A 21,141-nucleotide genomic window follows, 5' to 3' on the forward strand; every position below is an offset into this window, starting at 1 on the left:
CAAAATAAGCAAATTTCTTATTCATTTAAACTATCTTGAAGCCTAACTTGCTCTCATAAGATGCATGAAATGTATCTATACATTACATCAATACATGCATACATTAAATGTATCTATACATTAAAACATGAGAAACCAACACAGAATATATTGCTGGGTTCCACTGTTTTAGTATACATACATACAAACATTTCAGAACAGACTGACCACAGCTATGATTTCTTCCATTGTTTCCATCTATATTAGTTCAATGTTGAAATTAATAAACTGTGATACGTGTTGGTCACCAATCTTTCATATGTATGATTGCTTCATTGTTCAAACCAATGTATCTTTTGGACAGGGAGATGCTTTATATAACTTTTTGCTAAAGCATCTGCCCCAACTCCAAATTCTATTTGGTAATTGTCAGGTCCAAGCAACTAGATCTGCATGTGAAAGGTTCAAATTGACTACTTTATTGTGTAGAAGAGTCTTCCCAGATTGCTTGCCTTCCTTTGGGAACAAACAAAGTCCCATGGAACTTAGGGTGTGTGTGTGTGTGTTTTTGTGTGTTTGTGTCTGAGTCAGTCCTAGGTCTCTTGTAGCTGCACAATGACTAGAGTCCTCCTTGATCTTTCCTCATCTGACTGGGGATTTCACACGTACATGGGATAAGAGAACTGTTTGTTAACTGTGTTTTTCAAGTGGTCACTGTACATTCATGTTTGAAAGTTACCTATTTTATTGCACCTCTCTGCAATAAATAATTAGTCTTTTCATTGCATTGATAAAGGTGTCCGTTTATTCAAAGTAAGTTACTACAGGTTGATAACCAAAGATGTTATGTTTGGAAGAACACTGCTTGTCTAACATTGAATTATTATACTATTATCTGTATGGTATTCACAGTATTTGTATAATTCTTAGACAGTATACCATGAATTCCAAATATTTTTTTATATAATTTAAGAGCACATTCATATTTTTTTTTAAAGTTTTGTTTTTAAAATAAAGAGAGAAAAGAAACTAAATTGAACAAAATACAGTGATAATATGTCATTGGATTTAAAAAAACCACATGCTTAAAAATAAGTGAAAAATACAAAAAATAAAGTAAAATACTTCATTACAACAGTAAACAGTTACAATCCTATATATAATTATCTAATGCAAACATGCAAGGTTATCATCTATCAACAAGCTGCCCGGAGTCCTTCGGGATTGGGCGGCATATAAATTTTATAAATAAAATAAACTATCTGTCTTTTAGAACCTACTGTATTTTGTATAAATAAGACAAATATTTCATTATATTTATACAAACTCCACGTCTGTAGGCAATCTACTCTAGTAGCTAAACAGTTTATCTACTAGATAAACTGTTTATTTAGGAGATAAACAGATCTTCTTTCCATTGAGTAAATAGGGCTATATATTTATTTTTCCAGAGCTATAATATCAGTTCTTTAGCTATAATAAAGACATGGAAAATTTATTTATTTATTTATTGGTACGATTTATAGGCTGCCCAATCCCGGAGGACTCCTGGTGGCTACTTACACTTCTCAGTACAGTGGTGGGTTCCTACCGGTTTGGACCGTTTCGGCCGAAATGGTAGTGGTTTGACTGCCTGGGTTGCTGGAACTGGCCTGCCATGCCCCTGAACGGTTCTCCATATTGTTTTTTGCTTCTGCGCATGCACAGAACAATTTTATTGTACTGGGCATGCACAGTGTGCATCAAGCGTGCCCACAGAGCACCCACAAGCGAACTGGCAGTAGTGCCTGACGGAACCCACCCCTGCCTCAGTTGTCAAATTCCATATATTGACTGTATAATTCAAGGCAAAATTTGCGAACAGGTAGGGAATGTAAGTGAATAACACCCCTGGTCCAAAGTCAATATTCTCTGTTTCATACATTTTTTCTACATCACTATCTTCTTTCCAATTTTTAATGTCATATTTCCCCTTAGAGTCATGAGAAAAAGGATTTTTAAAAATTTTTTTAGACATTCCATTCCATATCTTCCTGATATAATTGTTTCTAGGGATACTAGAATTCTATTATATTTAAATCCTAAAACTGTTCATCTAACAAAAGGTGTTATATATGCATATTCCTAATCATTCATATCTGCTATATGCGTTAATATGATTAATTCACCTCCTTTGATGCCTGATCTATCAAATACTTCGAGCTGCTGGAATAACGTGTCAGTAATATGACATGAAAAGTATAACTAGAGCCACTGCATGGAGCATATGCAATGCAGGGCACGCTTTCATAAGATTTGAAGAAAGTAGCTGTAAAATGTTTCTGGCATTAATTCTACAGAAGTGTATCACCTGTACATGTGAAAGCACAGATAATCACTTGAAGAATCACAGTTACATTAAGCAATTTTTGTTACTGTCTGATTGATGCTTAACAAACTGTATAGAAATCTAGTTCTTATTTCTTGGGTAACACTTGCTTCCTACTCATTTCATGAAATATTCATCCATTTTCAGATAGCTTTTAAAAAAAATAAAAGTATTTCAACTTCAAAATATTGTCATATATGTCTCCCCTATTTCCTGGACATCTGTTTTTTTTCTACAGCTTTCCTTTTATTAAATGACCTTCTGCTACTGTGTGTTGCTAGAAACCATATAATGTTTATCTTTACTGTGTATATTTTCTTTTTAACTAGTTTTCTTTCTGTTCCAGTTACGTTTTTCTTGTTTACAGGATGACCCATGGGCTTTGCTAGGGTATTTACTGAATAATAAACCTTTTGCATTGTTACCTCTTAGGAGTGTTAATCAGACATCACACTAGTAGGAGGTGAAGGGCAGGTTTTGTTTTTAGTAGCAGCAGGATTGAATTAGTGGGAGGCAGTTGCCTCTCCTTCCTTCCTAAATGTATTAGATCTGGATATTGAAGATGGAATACTGAAAAAGAATGAGGGGGAATTCTACCAACTGTTCTTCAGGCATCCTAGTAGATACCCTGGGGCTTTAAAGCAGGGTATTGATATCATGTGGTAAGGGATTTGCCATTATGGTGAATACCATTTTTTCCCTGCAGAATCTTTCTTCAAATATAACTTCATTAATTCTTGTTATTTGAGAAAACTGGGAAGGGGCATCTTGTGTCTCTGCCTAATTTTGAAAGCCCTTCATAAGTAACATTCACATTCAGGACAAATGTTTCTCCCTCAGAGAGCGAAAGATATAAGACCAAGAAGAGGTGAAAGGAGACATGGTCCTTCTACTTTCCACTCTGATTCTACCTGCTACGGGGGTCCAAACAGATGCTGTCCTCCCCACTTCCCCAAGTGATGGGAAGCTGACAGGAAAGGGTCCCCACCTCTTGGTCTCCATTCATTTGTGGTTTTAATTGTCCTGGCTAATTTCAGCTATTGCAACATTGCTTATATAGTTTTAACATTCTGGATAACCAACTATTTTTGTGTGTCTTTTTTCAGGTATTCCCACTGAAACCTTTTGAAATGAATGGTCTCCCCAGGGTGGTGCCTTTAAATTTGCCTTACCAAGATTTCAAAAGGGATGTATCAGAAAATAGGGAAAGATCCAAAATTCTCCAGCGAATAAAAAAAGTGGATTTCTCAAATGTTGTCTTAACTGCCCCTTGTAAACCACCTAATGCTCATCTTCAACTGGCAAATGGCAGATATAAAGAAAAAAAGGAGGAGGAGGAAGAGGAGGAAGAGGAAGAAGAGGAGGATGAAGAACTTGGTAATTTAGGAGAAGAATTTGATATGCAGAGTGATTCGAGCAGTGAAGTGAGTCAAAAAAGTACTGAGCGTAGTCAGGAAGGTGCTCCATCCACTCTTTTAGCAGATGACCAGAAGGAATCCAAGGGTCGAGCATCAGCTGCAGAAGGAGACTTGGAGCTTGAGGAAGGCTCAAAAACATTAGTTCTCTTTTCACCAGGTGACCTGAAAAAGTCTCCTGTGAATACAGATTTGGCTCCTGATGCTGATCTTGGAACTCTTGCTGCACTGACTCCTCAAAGTGAGAAACCTCAGCCTATGGGAAGCCAGCTTGATGTATCTGAGCCAGGAACGTTGTCTTCCATCCTCAAGTCTGAACCAAAGCCTCCTATGTCTGTGGCCACAACCTCCTCCCCTTTTACTAAAGTTGAACGCACATTTGTCCATATTGCCGAAAAGACACATCTAAACATCATGTCTTCCAGTGGCCAGCTTATGAGGCACGAGGAATACTCTAATACAGGGCAGTTTGAAGAGATAATCGTTGAGGAAGAATTAGAGGAAAATCAGGTACTGATAGAAAATGGGAGTGTGAATTCAGCCTTGGAAGGGGGAGAAATGGAAAGTTGTGCTTTCTCAGTGAATCATATTGAAACCACCTCTGAAGCTGCAGGGGAACTGGTATTCCTGAATGGTGTTAAAATGGAAGAAGAAGAGGAGCTAGAACTTAAGGGCAAACTTATTCCCGAGTCAGATGTGGAAGAAGATAGTAAGTTGATTTCAGAAGAACCTGGCCTTGATAATAAAACCCTTGAAAATGAATCCCTTAGACAGGCAGAGTTGCTTCCACATATTCTAGCAGAAACTTCCAAAAAGCCATTGAATGTAAGGTATAGAAGCCGGATTCCTGTCTTGCTGTCTGAAGAAGACACTGGATCAGATGTTTCAGCTTCACACTCTGGCAAAGAAAGGCTATACAAGAGACTGAAACAACAGGATTTGGCCCGCCTGGTGATGGAGAAAAGGCAAAGCTATCTGTTCAGGTTAGCTTCTGGAGCTTCATCTTCTGCTTCCTCTAGTGATGAGAGGCAGCGGGCTTCAGAAACCTTGTCGGCCACTGGTTCTGAGGAAGATACTCATGATTCAGATGATTTCACCCCAAGGAAGATTGGAAATCAGGAGAGAATTTCCCTGGTAAAGATGGAGGAGAGAAGTTTAAATATAAGGAGCAGAATCCCTCGCCCCATTGTACCTGTAAAGCCACCTGTGATAGAACTAAAATATGGGAGCCCTTCAGCCCTTCCGCCAGCAGCGCCAAGTAGAAGTACCGGTGATGCAGCTGGGCCCATAAGGTATGTGGTACTTCTTTCTGATTCAGCAAGCAGTTGGATTTAGAGAGTTACCCTTTCTTTTGTCCTTGCTGTCACCTTGGCTCCTTCTTTATATTTACCCAGGCTATCCACTAGACTGCAATCGACCAGATTAATATTGCTATGATGTTAGACATAATTTTAAAATAGGCTGCCTACAGGGTCTTCCCAAACATTCCATGGCTTTGCCTTCAAAATTAGATGGAAGTTAGTATTTTCGCATTTAAAAGAGATTCCTTTGGGGTCATGGAAACTTTTTAAAAACCAAATTGGGACACAATACATTTCTACAGGGGTATTTAGAAATAAAAGATATAAAAAGGACATTTTAGGCAGGAATCATAACTGAAGGAGTAAGTCTACTTTATGGCCTCTTAGTTTAGTATTCCCTACTGCAGATTTTTTTCAAGCTTAATGTTGTATACTAAAGGTTCCTATATATAAGGTTAGGGGTAACAATTCTGACATATGTATCAACTGTCTGACTTTTATTATCTTAGTTACAGTACCTAGCTGCATCTATGTTCTCTAATGTTTACTTTCCTTGCAGGTAGTCCTCAACTTACAACTGGTCATTTATCGGTTGAAGTTATTACAGTCTCAGATGGGATGTTTTACATCCTGTAAAATGTCATGGTGCATCCACTCCCAATCACATGATCACAATTTAGGCACTTGCCAACCTTTTCACAATTATGATTAGTTTCCAAGCACCCTATGATCATGTGATCACCATTTACAATGTTTTCTATTGGCTTCCCCAGAAAGTCAATGGGAAGCCCTGCAGGGAAGGTTGCAAGTTGTTGCTGCCTGCTGAGAGGACTCCCTCTCATCTCCGGAGACTGGCTAAAAGAGTTGCCTGCCAAGTGGAGCTCAGCCCCTCTACTGGGCTGTAGAAACAAAGAAAGAAAAATCTATTTCTTGTTCATTTAATGTGTATCCTGTCTTTCTTCCAAATAACATATACTTTACAAGGCAGGGAATTAGAAAATAAACACAAAATATAATTTAAATACTTCAATAAAAGAAATCTGTATCTTAATAGAAATTCTCTACCTTTAAATACTCAGTATGTAGTGTTTGCTTCTTTAATCGAAGTGGCTTATATGCTTGGTTTATGTGACTTTCAGCAAAGATGATGCTGTGCCTGCAAAAACATAACCTGCATCTCACCTCTACCATGCAAATAGCATCTTGGCTGAAGCAAACACTGCATAAACATGTCCAAATATGGGTATCCACAGAGAAGGCAGGAATGACAAAATATACATAACCATGTCACAGTGCAAATGTCAGTCACAGACTAATAATAGACATTAGGACCCCAAAACACTAGTATTTTTTGTATTTGCATGATGACTCTGCATGCATGTTGCTGTCTTAATATCACTTTGAATATTGCCATATCAGTGTCAGAGTTTGCAGCAATCCAACCACGTAAATAATTTGGCAGGATTCATGTATAAAAGAAACTTCTTTATATACAGTAATATAAAGCATGTTGCATGCATAAAATACCCATGCAGTAGAAGCCAGAACCAGAATTCAGAATCCAGATCCAAACTGTCTGAGATGGCTCTCAGTCACCAAACAGTTCCCATTGACTGATTTGTTGTTATGGGTATCCCAGCTCATAATTACTCTGTGTAGCCCCAGTGTAGGGATTCTTTCGTTAAAGGAGAAAGAAGCATACATTTTTGCATCAGGGCTTGGGTACATTGTTCAACTCCCACAAGACACATAATGAAATGATAGCCTTGCTATTTTACTGTATGAAGTTGGTATTGATATGCAAAAACAATGACTGAGTATGTTGATAACCAAATTTGTCCTCTTCTTTGTTGTGGCATGTGGTAGCACTTGGCCACCATATGTTTCCTTTTTAACCTGTTACAGACTATTAGTTTGTCTCCTATGTTGTAAAGTTTTGGAGTAGGATACCTTTGGTGACCTGGTTTAAAAAAAAACATTGTGCTTCCTCCTTCTTTTCTTCTTGTAGGATTCAGGGGCAAAGGCCATTTGGGAATATATCTGGTGACCCCCGGATGAAAGCTACCCCAACTCCTGCTACCCCTTCCTTGAAGAGCAGCCCAAGGAAAGCCCCCCATCTTCCAGCTAGAAGCCCTGTTCTCCCTCCACGAAACCTCAGTGCTTCCCCCAAAAGCCAATCCCTATCCAGAAAGGAAAGCCCATCACCATCTCGACCGCATAGGCCTGGGACTACATTTCCTCCCAAAGCTCCCTCCAGGGCTCAGGCTCTAGGCCTACCGGGAGAGATCCCTGTGTCACCAGGTATGCTCAGAAAAGGACCAAAAGGGAAAACCCATCCTCCAGGAACCAAAGGAAAACAGGTATTCCAAGAAGGCAAGTCTGCTGCTAGATAATGATCTGCTGCTGCCAGTCCATTAGACCTACCGACCTACCATCTTGCCAGGCTGGAAAAACCTCTGCGTATAATATACACTCGAGATGCCGCAGCGCAGCCTTATGTGTCGGAAATATATGCCTATAGCAGCTAGTTGTACTTCAGTGCTTCACTTGCCCACACATGCCCATGCTGTCTCAATCCCAGCTCTCTATCTGGCTGAGAGCCTCCTGGCCACTCATGCTTGCTATGGCCGGTCACCAAGCAACAACTCAGGCAGCCTGCCTAGTGCCTGACATTCTTTCCTTCATCCTCATTTCTTCAGTTTCTCGGTTAGCAATACCATAGAATCATGAGAGATCGCTAGGAGGGATGGCTTTTTATAGCATACATCGGCCTCAGTCAGTGGAGGAATGAAAGGGCTGCGCAGAATCTGAAAGAGAAATCTCGGTGTGAGCTTCTCGGTGGTCTAGATGTATTGATCTCCCCGTTTGGCACCCATTCACTCTCTCTCTATCTCTCTCTCTCTATCTCTCTCTGAGCCTACTTTTATGTAGCTACAGTGATGCTGGTGTATTGATAGAAAGAAAGTCACAATCAGTCCCCTCAATTGCTATCCTGCCTATAGTTCTATGAAGGGTCAATGACAGCCCAGAAGAGAGGGGCTGCATCTTTTGCAGCTTCTTTTGGATGCATAGCATCCCTTAGCAGCAGTCCCGAGAAGGCTGCTAAAGAGAAGTGCTACATTTATGGAGAGAACCTGTTCCAAGGGTGCTTTGAAGTAGAGAGGCACCAGTTTCCCCCCCTCCCCCCTCGGCATTATGCCATAAGCTAATATCCATCAGAAGTAGTGTTTTGTGTAAAGGCAGCAGTAAAAGCTTCTCAGGGAGCTCCACATGATCTCTTTATTGGTAAAAACAGTGCAAAAGTGCAAAGAAAAGAGCTAAAGCCTAAATAATGCCCAGGGAACCAATAGGGCTCCACTGTATGGTGGTTGTTTTTTCCAAAATCCAAATATAAGGCATTTTAAAACATGGACTGCCTCTCCTTCTGGGATATGTTGGACATGCAGTTTTTAATTTGTATGGTTTTTTTTAAAAAAAACAGGCTTTTCATTTCTAAACGCCTTGCAATGATAGTACCTGCTTATTTTAGAAATCCAGCTGCCAGACGATCATTGGTGTTTGGCACCTCTCCAATTATTGCTTGATAAATCTCAAAGCTTTTGAAGCTGGCTAATTTTGGGGGGGGGGAGTTTCATGGTACCCCCTCCCTTCTCAGCTCTGGCCTGAAAAGTTATATGAACTTGCCATTATGATCAGAAAATACATTATAACTAAGTACTTATATCTAAGAATCTAGCTTTAGATATGGAGACTTGCAAAAAAAAAGGAAATGTATGAATGCTTGCCTCTTGTAATTGTACTGAATAATATTCTCCCCACCATCTATGTGAATCTATAAATTGCAATGATAGAATGTAAGAAATGGATTTGAGCAGATCAGGCTAATGTATTGATAGTTCTAGATATCTTTTTCTTGTTTTCTTTTCACCCCACAACTGTCAAGCAGTTATATGAAATATGAATGGAGCTTGTTTCCTTCATTCACCTCTTTAGACTAATTTTGGTTGCTGTTTAAACTTAATAAAATGACACATGCAGCTTCTTAGTAAGGGATAAATAGATTCTGGCTATTCAATATTACTACTTTTCCTGGTGAGAATTCAGGACTCAGGTTGATTATTAAAGGAAAATATCTGTGATAACTATTTTTATCAATAGATATTCAAGGCCCAAGATTACTCGTGAATGTTCTTGCATCAAAGAGATGTTGCCTATTTTTAATATTGTATTAGAAGATGACCTTAAAAAAAGATAATATACTGTTAATCTCATGGCCATCTTTCCAACAGAGGATAATTATGAGAATGCCCTATATAATCAATAGAATGATTGTTGTGACATATACCTGAGAAAACATGGGCCTTGTGGTTCTATGAGAGGATTATTATTATTAATTCCAGGACAGGACTAAGAACAATATAAGCCACAAATCTTTGTTTTGGTAAGATTGTGTTGATGAAACAATGAAGTAACAACAATAGAAGCAACCCAGATTATTTTTTTTGGTACATTAGCTGGAGCTATAGTGTGATTTTAGTTGAGACACAATTGCAATGAGGTTTTGATAAGAAACACTCTGATTTTACAATATTTCTTTTTAATCTGTATCTATGTTTTTCCTTTTTCGTCATAATCTCCAGACTTTTCTGTTCTGCAACTCTAGGAACTCATAATACGCAAGAGCCTCCCAGTCATACTTCAGGCTTCCAAAGCCACAAGGGTGATAGAGTTTGTCATGCCTCTTTGAACAATTTCGGCTTTTTATTTCTTTGTTTGTTTAAATGTTTACACAAATAATTTTATCCTCTCATTCCCTTCATTAACTTTCCCACCTGCTCTCGTTATAAACCTCTTTTCTCAGTCCTCCACTAGATATTCTCCACATCCTAGTGGAAAGGGACTGGGTTTTGGGGCAGAGTACATGTCTTGTATAAAGATAGGACCAACCTACTTGAATGAAGTTTTTTTTAATTGAATGTATTCGAGAGATAAAAAAAAGAGTACGATCCCTGAGTGGGACCCTGCACGGCCCCTGTGAATCTGGATGAATAATAATGGTAGATGGACAAATGATCTTATTTGCAGGGTGCCTAGATATATCTGAAAAAAACAGGTAGAGAGCATCTAGTGAGCCATAAAAACATCTAATCCAATGATGGTGAACCTTTTCAGTATCGAGTGCCCAAAGCGGAATGTGCACCTGTGCATGCGCTTGCACACATGCCAGTACATTGGAAACTCAAAAGTACCATGCCTGTGTGCATGTGTGTGCTGGCCAGCTGGTCTTGGAGTTTCTAGTGCATGCATGCGCAGCGGCCCGCTGGCCTTTGTGCACTGGAATTCCTGGCATGCGCACAAGCATGCACTGGTGCACATTCTGGTGTTTGGATTTCTGGTGCTCCGGTGCACATGAATACCAGCTGGCTGGTGCACATGTGTGTGCCGGAAACCAGAAGAGCAGCTGGCGATGGCGTGCGTGCCCACAGAGAGGGCTCTGCATGCCACCTCTAGCGCACGTGCCATAGGTTTGCCATCATGGATCTAATCTAACCTGGTTCTTTTCCTTGGTAATAAACAAGACTGCCTTAGAATCTGGCCTGTCTTTGCCAGTTGGGAACCACTGACAAGAGCTGAATTAGTGGATTTCATCCAGGATTTGAGGGGACAGTTATAAATAATATTTCTGTAGTCATCAGTAGCCCCCTTTGAGATGTAGGAGCATATAAATTATAAGGCTTATGTTGTTTGAATTTATTATTCTGACAGCTATTTGAGATTAATATTATCGAATATCTCATATAAACATTGAGATTTATATCTGCAAAGAAGACTGGACCATTTTATTGAGCTTGGCTCTATTGTTCTCCAAAGACATTATTAGGCATAGAATATCTTGGCCGATTCAATTCTAGACCTCACATGTAAAATAGGGATGGTCCAATACCATTGGAAGATAGCTGTCAATCATCTTGATCATCCTTTATGCTTGGTAGCAAAAGAATCAAAAGTGGGAAGCCTGTTGGTGCTATCTACAATATTGATTGATTACTTCAAGTGACTCACTACTTTAGACCTTTGTTTTTATATAAGCAAAGGATGATGGGGCAGTAATATCATGACTTAGTCCATCATTCCTCTTTTTATATTTATTTTTTTTTAAACCATACTTACATGTTGGCTTCACTCACATATTGGGCTAAGCCATAATATGATTTGCTTGTTTGAATTACTTCTACTAAGGTCAGTAAACAATAATTTATTGTTTAGCACAATATATGAAACCAGCCAACCAATATATGCACTCATTCATCTGTGTTTTATTAAATAAAGCATGGACCCTTTCCCGTAATTCAGAAACATGGATATTATTCAAGGAAAATGAATAGGTATAAACTATTCTCTGTGCCAGCTAATTCTTATCCCAAAATCAAGATGCTATGTAAACATTAGGTACAAATGTGTGCACAAGCCTGGACAAAGGAGGCTTTTCCCTTCCCCTTCTGGTCAGTTTTTCAGAGTGTTATGCCTGTGATTTTTTCGACCATATGAGAAATGGGATGTGGGATATAGAAGGTTCCTGATTCCAGTAAGAAAAACAGTTAAAAAAGAAAGCTTTTTAGCCTAAAAACAGAATTAGCAATCTTTCTCACCCCATTTCTCCTCCTCCTCCTCCTCGGTACCCCAAATGTAGAAAAGGGAAAAAAGAGCCTGCATATTACTTTTTGCTTGAACCAGTGGCTGTAAGTTCTTGGACATAGAACATTTTGACATATTATGTCCTTAGACCTCACGAGATAAGGAGGCGGGGAGGCATTCATTCTACTCATACACAACCACAATTGAGTCCTGCCCTCCTCCATGCAATGCGATAATAATATTACTTTCTGGTTTAATCCAGAATTAATAGCTATTCTGTCTAGAGATGCTCATGGTCAAGCATTACTCATTGTAAATGAAATAGTTACTGTTTAGGAGACCTAAATTATTTTAATTGGGTGATATGTGGTAAGCAGATCTGTTCTATTGATATACAACTCTAATTCTTAAATATGTCATATATCAGTGCATATGTATAGCAATACTGGAAGAGCAAGAAAGTTTTAATCTGCCCTCCAAAGAGTATTAGTGTTGGGCACAAACATGTTATACAGTACCTCTTGACACATAAAAAGAAACAAAGTCCAGAATCCATAGCAGGTACTGTATGCTGTAAAATATAACTATCATGCAGGATGCGGAACTGTAGGAATCGATATTCCTCTAAGACATTTGTACATATTTAGCTGAATATGTATCAAGCATAAGTGTTGATCATGAGCAGAAAAAAAGGCAGCATAGGGACAAATAATATTACTTTCATTCGCAACAAATAATATTGCTGTCGTAGCAGCAAGCCGGATATGCTGCTTTAGTCCTTGATGGTGACTGAGACAGCTGTGAATCCTGGTGGAATGAATGCTTTGTTTTAGAGATTCAAATAATATTCCATCAGGACTATTATCAAATCTCCAGGTCAAAAATGAGATTTCATGGATTGCTAGTTGCTCATGTTACCTATGGTGCCATGCGATACGGTAAGCAAGCATCACTCTAAAGTAAAAAAGCACTTATATTTCTTCTTCATTATGTCCTTTGAATCCTGAATACTGTTTTTTTTAATGTCCCCAAGAATTCATAGTTCCTTTGTATTTCCTTCTTATAGTATCTTGCTTAAAATTGCTGACTGATTTTTTTTTGCCCAGAACCTGAACATGCGAGACAGCCCCAATTAATCTATTTCCTTAACAGCATAGTACATTATGCATTCACCTCATTCATTTTTCAGAACTAATACAATCTTATTAATTACAGAGGACAAGCTGTGATTTTTGCTGCTATTTCAGACCTGTTGATTGCTACATTTTTCTATTATATTTATAATAAATTAAATTGGTATATTAACTAGGGATGGTGTGATCCCTGTTAATGTTATCTACACAGGTTTATAGTGCAGCCTCATTTTTTACACTATTTAGTGCATTTCTAGCCTGGCTTTTGGGACCAAGCCTTTGCCAGGTAACTTCTATTACAAGTGCATGTTTTTTTTTAAAAAAAAAACCAGATATAATAGATCAAACATGCATACTTGAATAATTCTGGGATTAATAAAATGATTGGCAGGTTTTTATTTTTTAAAAAAACCTTTGTGCTCTCCTCCGTTCCTCAAACCATCTCCAGCACCCAAGCCTATTTCTGTCTTTTCTTTCTAATTATTCAGTGAGAGCAGCAGGAACAAATTCTTTCTCTTGCTATGCTTGCTCACTTCCTTTCCTGTTGTGCTAATTAAAAATGGGGAGTGTCTTCTGCAGATTCATTTGGGACGATTTTAGGGAGTCAGGAAGGGAAGTAGAATTGGGAGAAGGGGAAATCGGGAAAATGTTTGCTACAAGATGAATAAGTAAAGTAAAATAACTTTGAAAACAAGGTGCTTGTCTGGGGAGGCTTTCGGGCTTCAGCACCTCCACAAACCTCACATTTTTACTGTAACCCAGTCAGATCTTTGCCATTGGATTATTGTGTGAATCAGCATGAACAATGGGGCTAGATTTGGTTGGGGGGGCATTATCCGGCTAAGAATAGCATCTTTAATATACTGCTTGCTTTAATGCCCCAGTCATCTGATTATGAACTCATTCTTCCCATCTATTTCAACACAGCGACAGATTAAGAACCAACTTCGTGTCCTAGGAAGACCTGGTCAGAATTAAATATAAATAGCATTATTTTTATTGAGATTTCAATGAAAATTAATTTCTATAACCACTTAAGCAAAGCACATTCTTTATATTAGTTTTTAAACAACATAACATTGAGTGTTTCTGTTCAGAACTCCAGGTATCTCATCCCATATCCCCTCATTTTCCATTATCTCTTTCAGCGAATCAGCCATCCCTCATTGTTGTTATTGTTTTCCTTCCCCCATTATAGTATTTTCTTTTGCACTTCTGTTTCCTTGTTGTGTATGGGTGATGCTTTAGTTTCATGAGCAACAATGCTGATCAAAAGAAATGGGAAGAACACCATAATACAATTATGATGGTGATGGTGGATGGGGGTGATAAATGTTTTGAAAACCAATTACTGAGTAATGAAGCTTCCATTACCCCTCTGTATAGACGAAAGCCTTGTAGTAGCTTCATTCAAGTAGATTTGCAATGGGTAATCTTTTAAATGGCACTTGTTAATGTTGTTTTATTATGGAGCACTCAAAATTAAGGGGTGGAGTCCAGTACATACTTATTTCCCCCCCTACAACTCCAGCAATTATCATTAAAAAAAGTTGAATAGGGAGGCAAGACCCAACAGTGGATTCTGAACAAATTTACCCCACTCATCCCTGACAGTGAAAAACGGTGAATTGAAACGCATTTCAGACCAAGAGCCCAAAGGCTAAATTCCAAGGAAGAAAAGATTTGTTAAAGATTATGCTGGCTGTCTGGAGAGTAAACTCATGCAGCTAGTTAGGATTGTGGAGAATACATTTTGGAAGGAAAAGAGCGATGGTGAGGGCAAAGACTTATTCTCTGCTGCCCCAGATCTAGACTCCCTCAGCTAAGGAGACAATGTAGGTGGAGGAACTTCTTAATGCTCAGGAGCAATTTGAGAGCAGATCTGGGACTGCACCTCGGTGGTTGGGATATTCCTTTGCTGGAGGAAACTGGATAGCAGGCAGCTATCTATCAAGGATGTCCTAGTGTCAAAATCTTTGCATTTATCTTACAGCATTATAAATTTGGTTTCAAAGGATAATATAGAGGTAGTGTTATTGAAAATAGTTATCTTGCCTCACACCCCTTTCCCCAGAATTTAGCACGCACCACAACGCCACCTTTCTCTTTCTATCATTCAACAAAACCAAAAATCTAATGGGTAAGAAGATGTGAAATAGAGTAAAGTAGCAAGAGACACTGAATTATATTAGACCTGAAACAAAACAATTTCTTGGTGGAGTTTTTCTGTAATTTGCAGTTTGGACCGGTATATTTAGCAGAATATGTATTCTTGTCTAATACAGTATGCAACTAGAGGTGTAAATATGAGACAAAGGTGATGGCCCCAGGAGGTTAAGCAACTTCATTCCCATGCTTATTATAATCCTCTTTTTCTGTTACTGAGCACCCCGAGACACTAACGTTTTAGAACCAAAATGCCATATTTCCTTGTTTTTCTGAATGGGAGTAGGAAGAATTTGCTAACCCAGATGCCAGAATACCTAATAGACCAAGAAAGAGATTTCTGGGAGCTTTGGGGAAGATTTTGTGGGCTGAATTTTCCCATAAACTGTTCTTAATCATTTAGGAATCATTTAGGGGTCATTTGGGAATGTATATAATCTCTTACAACTTTGTTTCTCAGGCTAATCTGAAATATAGAGTAACTGCAAAACCAGGTGTATTTCAGTCAAGAGATTAAGGATAGCATGAGCCACCTATTCTGACAAATGAAAAGCATAGCAAAACAGGATGCTATATATGTCTCCTATGAAAGGCAACGTGTTGTGTAATGTAAACAATATGGGTATTTCTTTGGACTGAATTTAATAGCCGGCTGCTGATAACTTTGCATTATTAATGGGTGATAGGGTGTGTTTTTTAAGATCATAAATCCCACCCAGGAGCAGTTCTGTATTAACACTTGTGTCCTGCAGCACAGAACAAATGTATCTGATTGGCAGACAGGATATCAGTTGATGATACTGTTTATTCAAAACATTGTCTGATTCCATGATAAACCACCTCATTGTATTTTCTTCTTTTTTATGGTTTTCTGAAAGCAGGTTTAGAATGTTTTACACATTACAACAAGAATGTACAATTGCAAATGAGAGTAAAAAAGTAAAAACCGTAAAAATCTGGTTTAAATGCATGGCAACGTTCTCAGCGCCACAAGTTTGGCATGCGTCACACAGAAGCTGTGTACAGATTCACATGGCATTTTCCTAATTTTAAATCATGACATAAAAATAAAAAAAGAAAAGGAAATCACTTTTTTGTTTGTATGAAGAATGATGGTCATTAACAGATTTGTTAATCAAAGAGAATTCTTGGTCATGCTATTAAAAAGCTCGCCGGCCTTTTCACCCATGTGTCTTTTACCATTTGTTTGATGAGTTGCTGAGTTGGATGTTAGCCAGGGGCACAGAGGTTCATATTAAGAATATTTTCCAAATGCCCTCAATCTTAGATGCCTCTAGTAAATTAATGATCTTCATCGCCACCACCCGACACACTCTCCCTCCCCCCTGATAGTAGGGATGGAATGAAAAGCAAAATGAATGCTTGGAATTGAAATTAAGAAGAAAATAATTTTGTGGAGAGTATATTGTTGATTGGCACCCTAAAATAATGTTTTCATAAATACAATCAAAATAAATCTCTAAAACAAAATACAGAAAAGAAGTAAATTCTGTTTTTGTTTTTAAAAAATGCAGTACGGATCTATCTTGAATAAGGAAAGTTACTCAAAGTAAGTTTTCTTTTATTGCTTTGAGTAAGTTGATAGGAAAAAATGCATTGCATGAATTTGCACTTTGAAAGTGCTGTCCAATTTAACATCAAGAACTTTAAGAAGGTAAATGGTAGTATCTTAGATTTGCCCAATCATCAAAAATTGGACATGAGGTTGTGCAGGATTATCAGTTACAATACTCTCCTCATTCTGGTGGGCTGTATTATGCTGCTATATAAATTTATAGGCAGTATTTTCAGGTTTATATCTCTCATAATGTATTAGCATTTCGTGTACAGATTTTATGCCACTTTTTTGCCAATGTAGAAATGATGATTCTACTACTAAATAAATAACTCTGCTACATATGATGGAAAATGAAGTTTAAGTACAATGACTTTCTCAAGTTTGCCATTTCAGCAAGATTTTGAAATAACATGTCTATTTTGCCGCATACTGTTTTTCTTTCCTGCCAGCTAACTCTGATGGATGAACCTATCATGTCCATCCTGCTCATGTTATGGGTATAATTTTCTAAACTGCAAGAAGGAAAAGCATATCATTTTAAAAACCGTAGTATTCAAAAAGGAAACAAAGCAAGCATTTCTTATAAGGTCTCAAAACTATATTTTCTAACTAAGGATATGCTAGTGCTGACAACAATGCAGAAATAATAATATATTTGGCTATGAAAATTATAAATGGTATTTTTGAAAGCTATTATAAAAGTCACTGAAAGTTTCTTCTGCTGCAAAGAAGCAAATTGAAAAGGAGAAAGAATTCAAAGCATATGTAAAAGAAACCATTGGTATGCCCACTCATCTGTTTTCCTCTGGGTTCTCCCACTGGCAGGATTCTACCCAATTTTAATCTTTTAGTATATAACAAACATGGTGGGGACAGGTGCTCTCGTGCTGAGTTCTGATCCAGCTGTCAAACACATTTTTATTTGCACTTGTATTTAAACATTCTTACAATGAGCAAAAGGTATTAAGTGTGATCTTTTTTTATTATTTGATCATCTTAGAAATTCAGAGGAAAAGATCAAGATAAAATATTGTTACTTGTCCAAAATTACACACAATTGCTGGGTTGAAACTCTGTGCTAAACCCTAAACCAAAGTTGACAGAACACAATCATTTTTCACATAGTATTCTATTGTGGCCTAATGTGAAGGCCTATATAATGCAACAATGGCTAAGTTCCTAAAACACATAACCACAAAATACTCAACTTTATTTTAGCATAACTTAGTGTGGTGTGAAATCACTGCATGTCAAAGCAGAATGGAAATTTGAACTCTCCAACTTTAATCCATATTCTCAGTCTGAAATTCAGATTTGGTTAATGTCACCCATGAAGAATTCGAGAAAGAAAGATGAATGCATCTCAAACATTTCTTCCTGAACTGCAGGATTGTGAGAAATTCCCATTTGAGCAAAAGTGAAAACAGAATGGAGAAGTGATGTATCCCATGGTCAAACTATGCAGCCTGTGAACAAGGGTGGGATTTTAATTTGCAGTTTTGACATAATTTAATAGCAATTTCATCACTATATCAATTATTGCCAATACTTGCAATAAATGTACAATTTATATTTCAGGAATAGATATAAAAGAAATAACCTCCACATTTTTAAAGAGAAGTTGAATTGTTTTACTCCAAGCATATTAAAATGTTTACCCTTTTTTTAGTTTCCTTAGTGTATAGAATTCCAAGTCATTTGCCTTAAGTATGTTTATATATTTAATTCAATTTCAAGGCCTCTAACTCCTCAATTATTCTGGGGATTTACAGAAAAGGAAAAAGAGTGCAACTGATTGGAAGACCAATTACAAATAAAATGTTAAACTTCAATATTTTATCTTACAATAATCATCAATATATTTAAGAAAGTATTTGTGGTCTATGGTTTCCTGAATCCTTCAGGATCCAGCTTAAACTTGTCTGTAGTGGCTTGATCCTTTAACACTAACTAACAAACATTCATTCTGTCTTTCAAGAAACAAGAAGACCCCTGATCTTGCTTTTCCATAGTGTATGTGTTCTTATGCTCACTTGTTTCACTCCCAAATTCTCTAATACAGTTTTCGGGTGATCCTGATGATACAATTTTTTCGTACTGACAATTTGTGGTGATATTTTGATCAGCTTCCAGTCCTGATGCAGCAACAAAAAAGGCAACTCACTCTCTCTCCCCACACCAAAAGACATGAAGGGAAAGATATAGTTGCTATGGAAGGAGGGCTGCAAGACATCAAAGAGGAATTTTTCTTACAGGCCCCAAAACTCAGAACTCAAGAGAACTTGTGGTGTGACAAGAGATGGCTTTATTTCTCCACAGACAATTAACAAACACGCACAAAGTGTACTAACAAACACGCACAAAATGTCATGAAGCTGCAAGGCTAACTGGATGTCACGGGTCTGGATCTGATTTTGTTGCAGGAAACATATATTACAACATGGATAGAAGCAAATAAAGGCCAATCAATTGAAGATTTGATATTAAATTAGGACCCTCGGGCCCACCTGCCACACTTTCAAACAGGTGCAGAATTTTTATGTGGAAGTGCTCTGATCATTATGACCAAGCAAGTACTCAGTCACAAAGTCCAACTTTCGGAGCAAAAGAACCAAGCACATGGGACATGAAGCATTTGCCTCCAAGGATGTCAAATATCCCAACAAACCCATCCATTTGTTTACCAAATGAAGTTTTGGCACTAGGAATAGTCTGCTCTAACCTCCTTGGGATTTCTGAATGTCTAGAGAAATACAGAAATGATCTTGCAGAAACTACATAGTACATTTGCCCCCCCCCCCAAAATGATTTACACTCGAGAAATAAGAAATGCACAACAAACTCAATCTGATTCTGCCGTAACTTCTTGGGTTATAAAAGGGAAAGGAGGAGAAACCATCAGGCTTGCCAGATTTTTACTGTATCTCAAAACAGATTTTCAGTCAAATTTATGGAATTTGTTTCCCTGACCTGAATGATCTTGAAAGGTAAGTTTGCAATATATTCAACTCAAAGGTGGTTGGTAAAGTTTTATATCTCGTTGCTTATTTTTGTTAATCATTTTTGGTAACTCCTGCTACTCTTTAAACAAGTTAGGCCAAAAGCTGTGGTTTAATCCATGTGAAAGTCATACTGACCCTTATTTGATTGGTTCTACTACAGGGGATCTGGTGTTGAATCAAGCTGCTGCTCCCTTCTTGCATAATAATGTTAATAGTAAAAACAATATATTTATATGCCACTTGTCTCCCAGCAACTCTGACTCAGACCAGTCAAAACAAGTTATAATGAAGCACAAAGAGGTGGGTGGATAAAATATGGCAAGAGGAACAGACTGGATGGAATCAAGCAAGGGATCTTGCACTCCCTCACAAAAGGTTAGGCAAAGAACCACATCTTAGGCCTCTTCAGAATGACAGTAGGTTGTTTGAATCTCGGGGGAACCCCATTTCAAAGGGCAGGTGCTGCCTCAGAGAAAGCTTGACTCTGGGTCTTGATAGGTGGCATTGAAGGAACCTGGACTATTGAAATGACCAGGCAGATACTAGGGCATAAGTGGCCTAACTGACAAATCTCTCCTTTGCGGCTGTCTGTCTGACAGGTGAGTATTTACTTCTGTGGTAAGCTGGCCCACTACCCAGACTTCTGCATGGATATGTTCACAGCAGAAAAGCACCTGTCAATCGAATCAAAGTCCCATCAAACCAATTTCATTGTATACATGATATACAATGACAATATAGCCTACACTACTATTTCCATATCTATGGATCAGGACCTCGACCAGATCCTAGGAACTGCATTATCTCATTATGAAATGATATCTTAACAGAGAACCAACCCATTTATGGTTACATGCAGACTGTCAATATCTCCATGCAATGTCTCTTTCTGTCTCCATATAAAATGGAGATTATTCTTGCTTGTTCTTGAAAATTTTGCAGGTTTTTTTCCCCCACCCAACAGATGTAGCTACCGTGTTTCCCCCAAATTACGACATGTCCTGATAATAAGGCCATGCAACATTTTTCTGATGGGCCAAAATATAAGCCCTTCCCCGCAAATAACCCCTCTGGTCAACCCCACACCTCCGGCCAGGCAGATGCCGCTCACCAACCTAGTGGTATCCCGAAGGTGCCAAGCCGATGGGGGAGGCAAAGGTGATCACGTTGCTTGGTGCCTTTGGGATACCGCTAGGTTGGTGAGCAGCTCTGCCCAGCTGAAGAGGGGGGTTGCCAGGCGGCTGCTCTCTTGTGAGCGGGTTCCCAAAGAGCCAGGCACAGCCTCATGGGTGAATGGCTGTGTTGCGCTGTCATAGCAGCGCAACACAGCAGCCATGAAGCGACCACGCTGACGAGCAGCCACCTGGCAAAACCTCTTTCCAGCCGGGCACAGGGGGGTTACGTGAGCGGCTGTTTCGTTCTCGCTCACGTGCCTCCCAGCCTCACGATGCCCTGGCCCAGCTCTTGAGTCTTCTAGCAGTGGCAGCTCTATGGTTGTACGCTCTGCCGGCAGCTGGCCCACAACCATAGAGTGTATGCCCAGCGCAACACAGCCTTTCGCC

The 21,141-nt window shown here is 38.6% G+C and overlaps 1 protein-coding gene across 2 annotated transcripts in view; it reads left to right on the top strand.

The window, feature by feature from the left end:
• The window catches only part of TTBK1 (tau tubulin kinase 1), a 122,438-nt gene extending 106,354 nt beyond the window's left edge, over positions 1-16,084 (top strand). For both annotated transcript variants that reach the window (XM_087717669.1, XM_087717670.1), the window contains 2 exons: positions 3,454-5,054; positions 7,072-16,084. In XM_087717669.1, the coding sequence (XP_087573795.1) occupies positions 3,454-5,054; positions 7,072-7,456 (1,986 nt within the window). In that variant the 3' untranslated portion in view covers positions 7,457-16,084. The remainder of the gene's footprint in view (positions 1-3,453; positions 5,055-7,071) is intronic.
• The last annotated feature ends 5,057 nt before the right edge of the window (positions 16,085-21,141 follow it).

The sequence above is a fragment of the Thamnophis sirtalis genome, unplaced genomic scaffold, assembly GCF_051295495.1.
Source record: "Thamnophis sirtalis isolate CommonGarterSnake01/CBP01778 unplaced genomic scaffold, rThaSir2_p1.2 scaffold_6, whole genome shotgun sequence".
Lineage (NCBI taxonomy): Eukaryota > Metazoa > Chordata > Lepidosauria > Squamata > Natricidae > Thamnophis > Thamnophis sirtalis.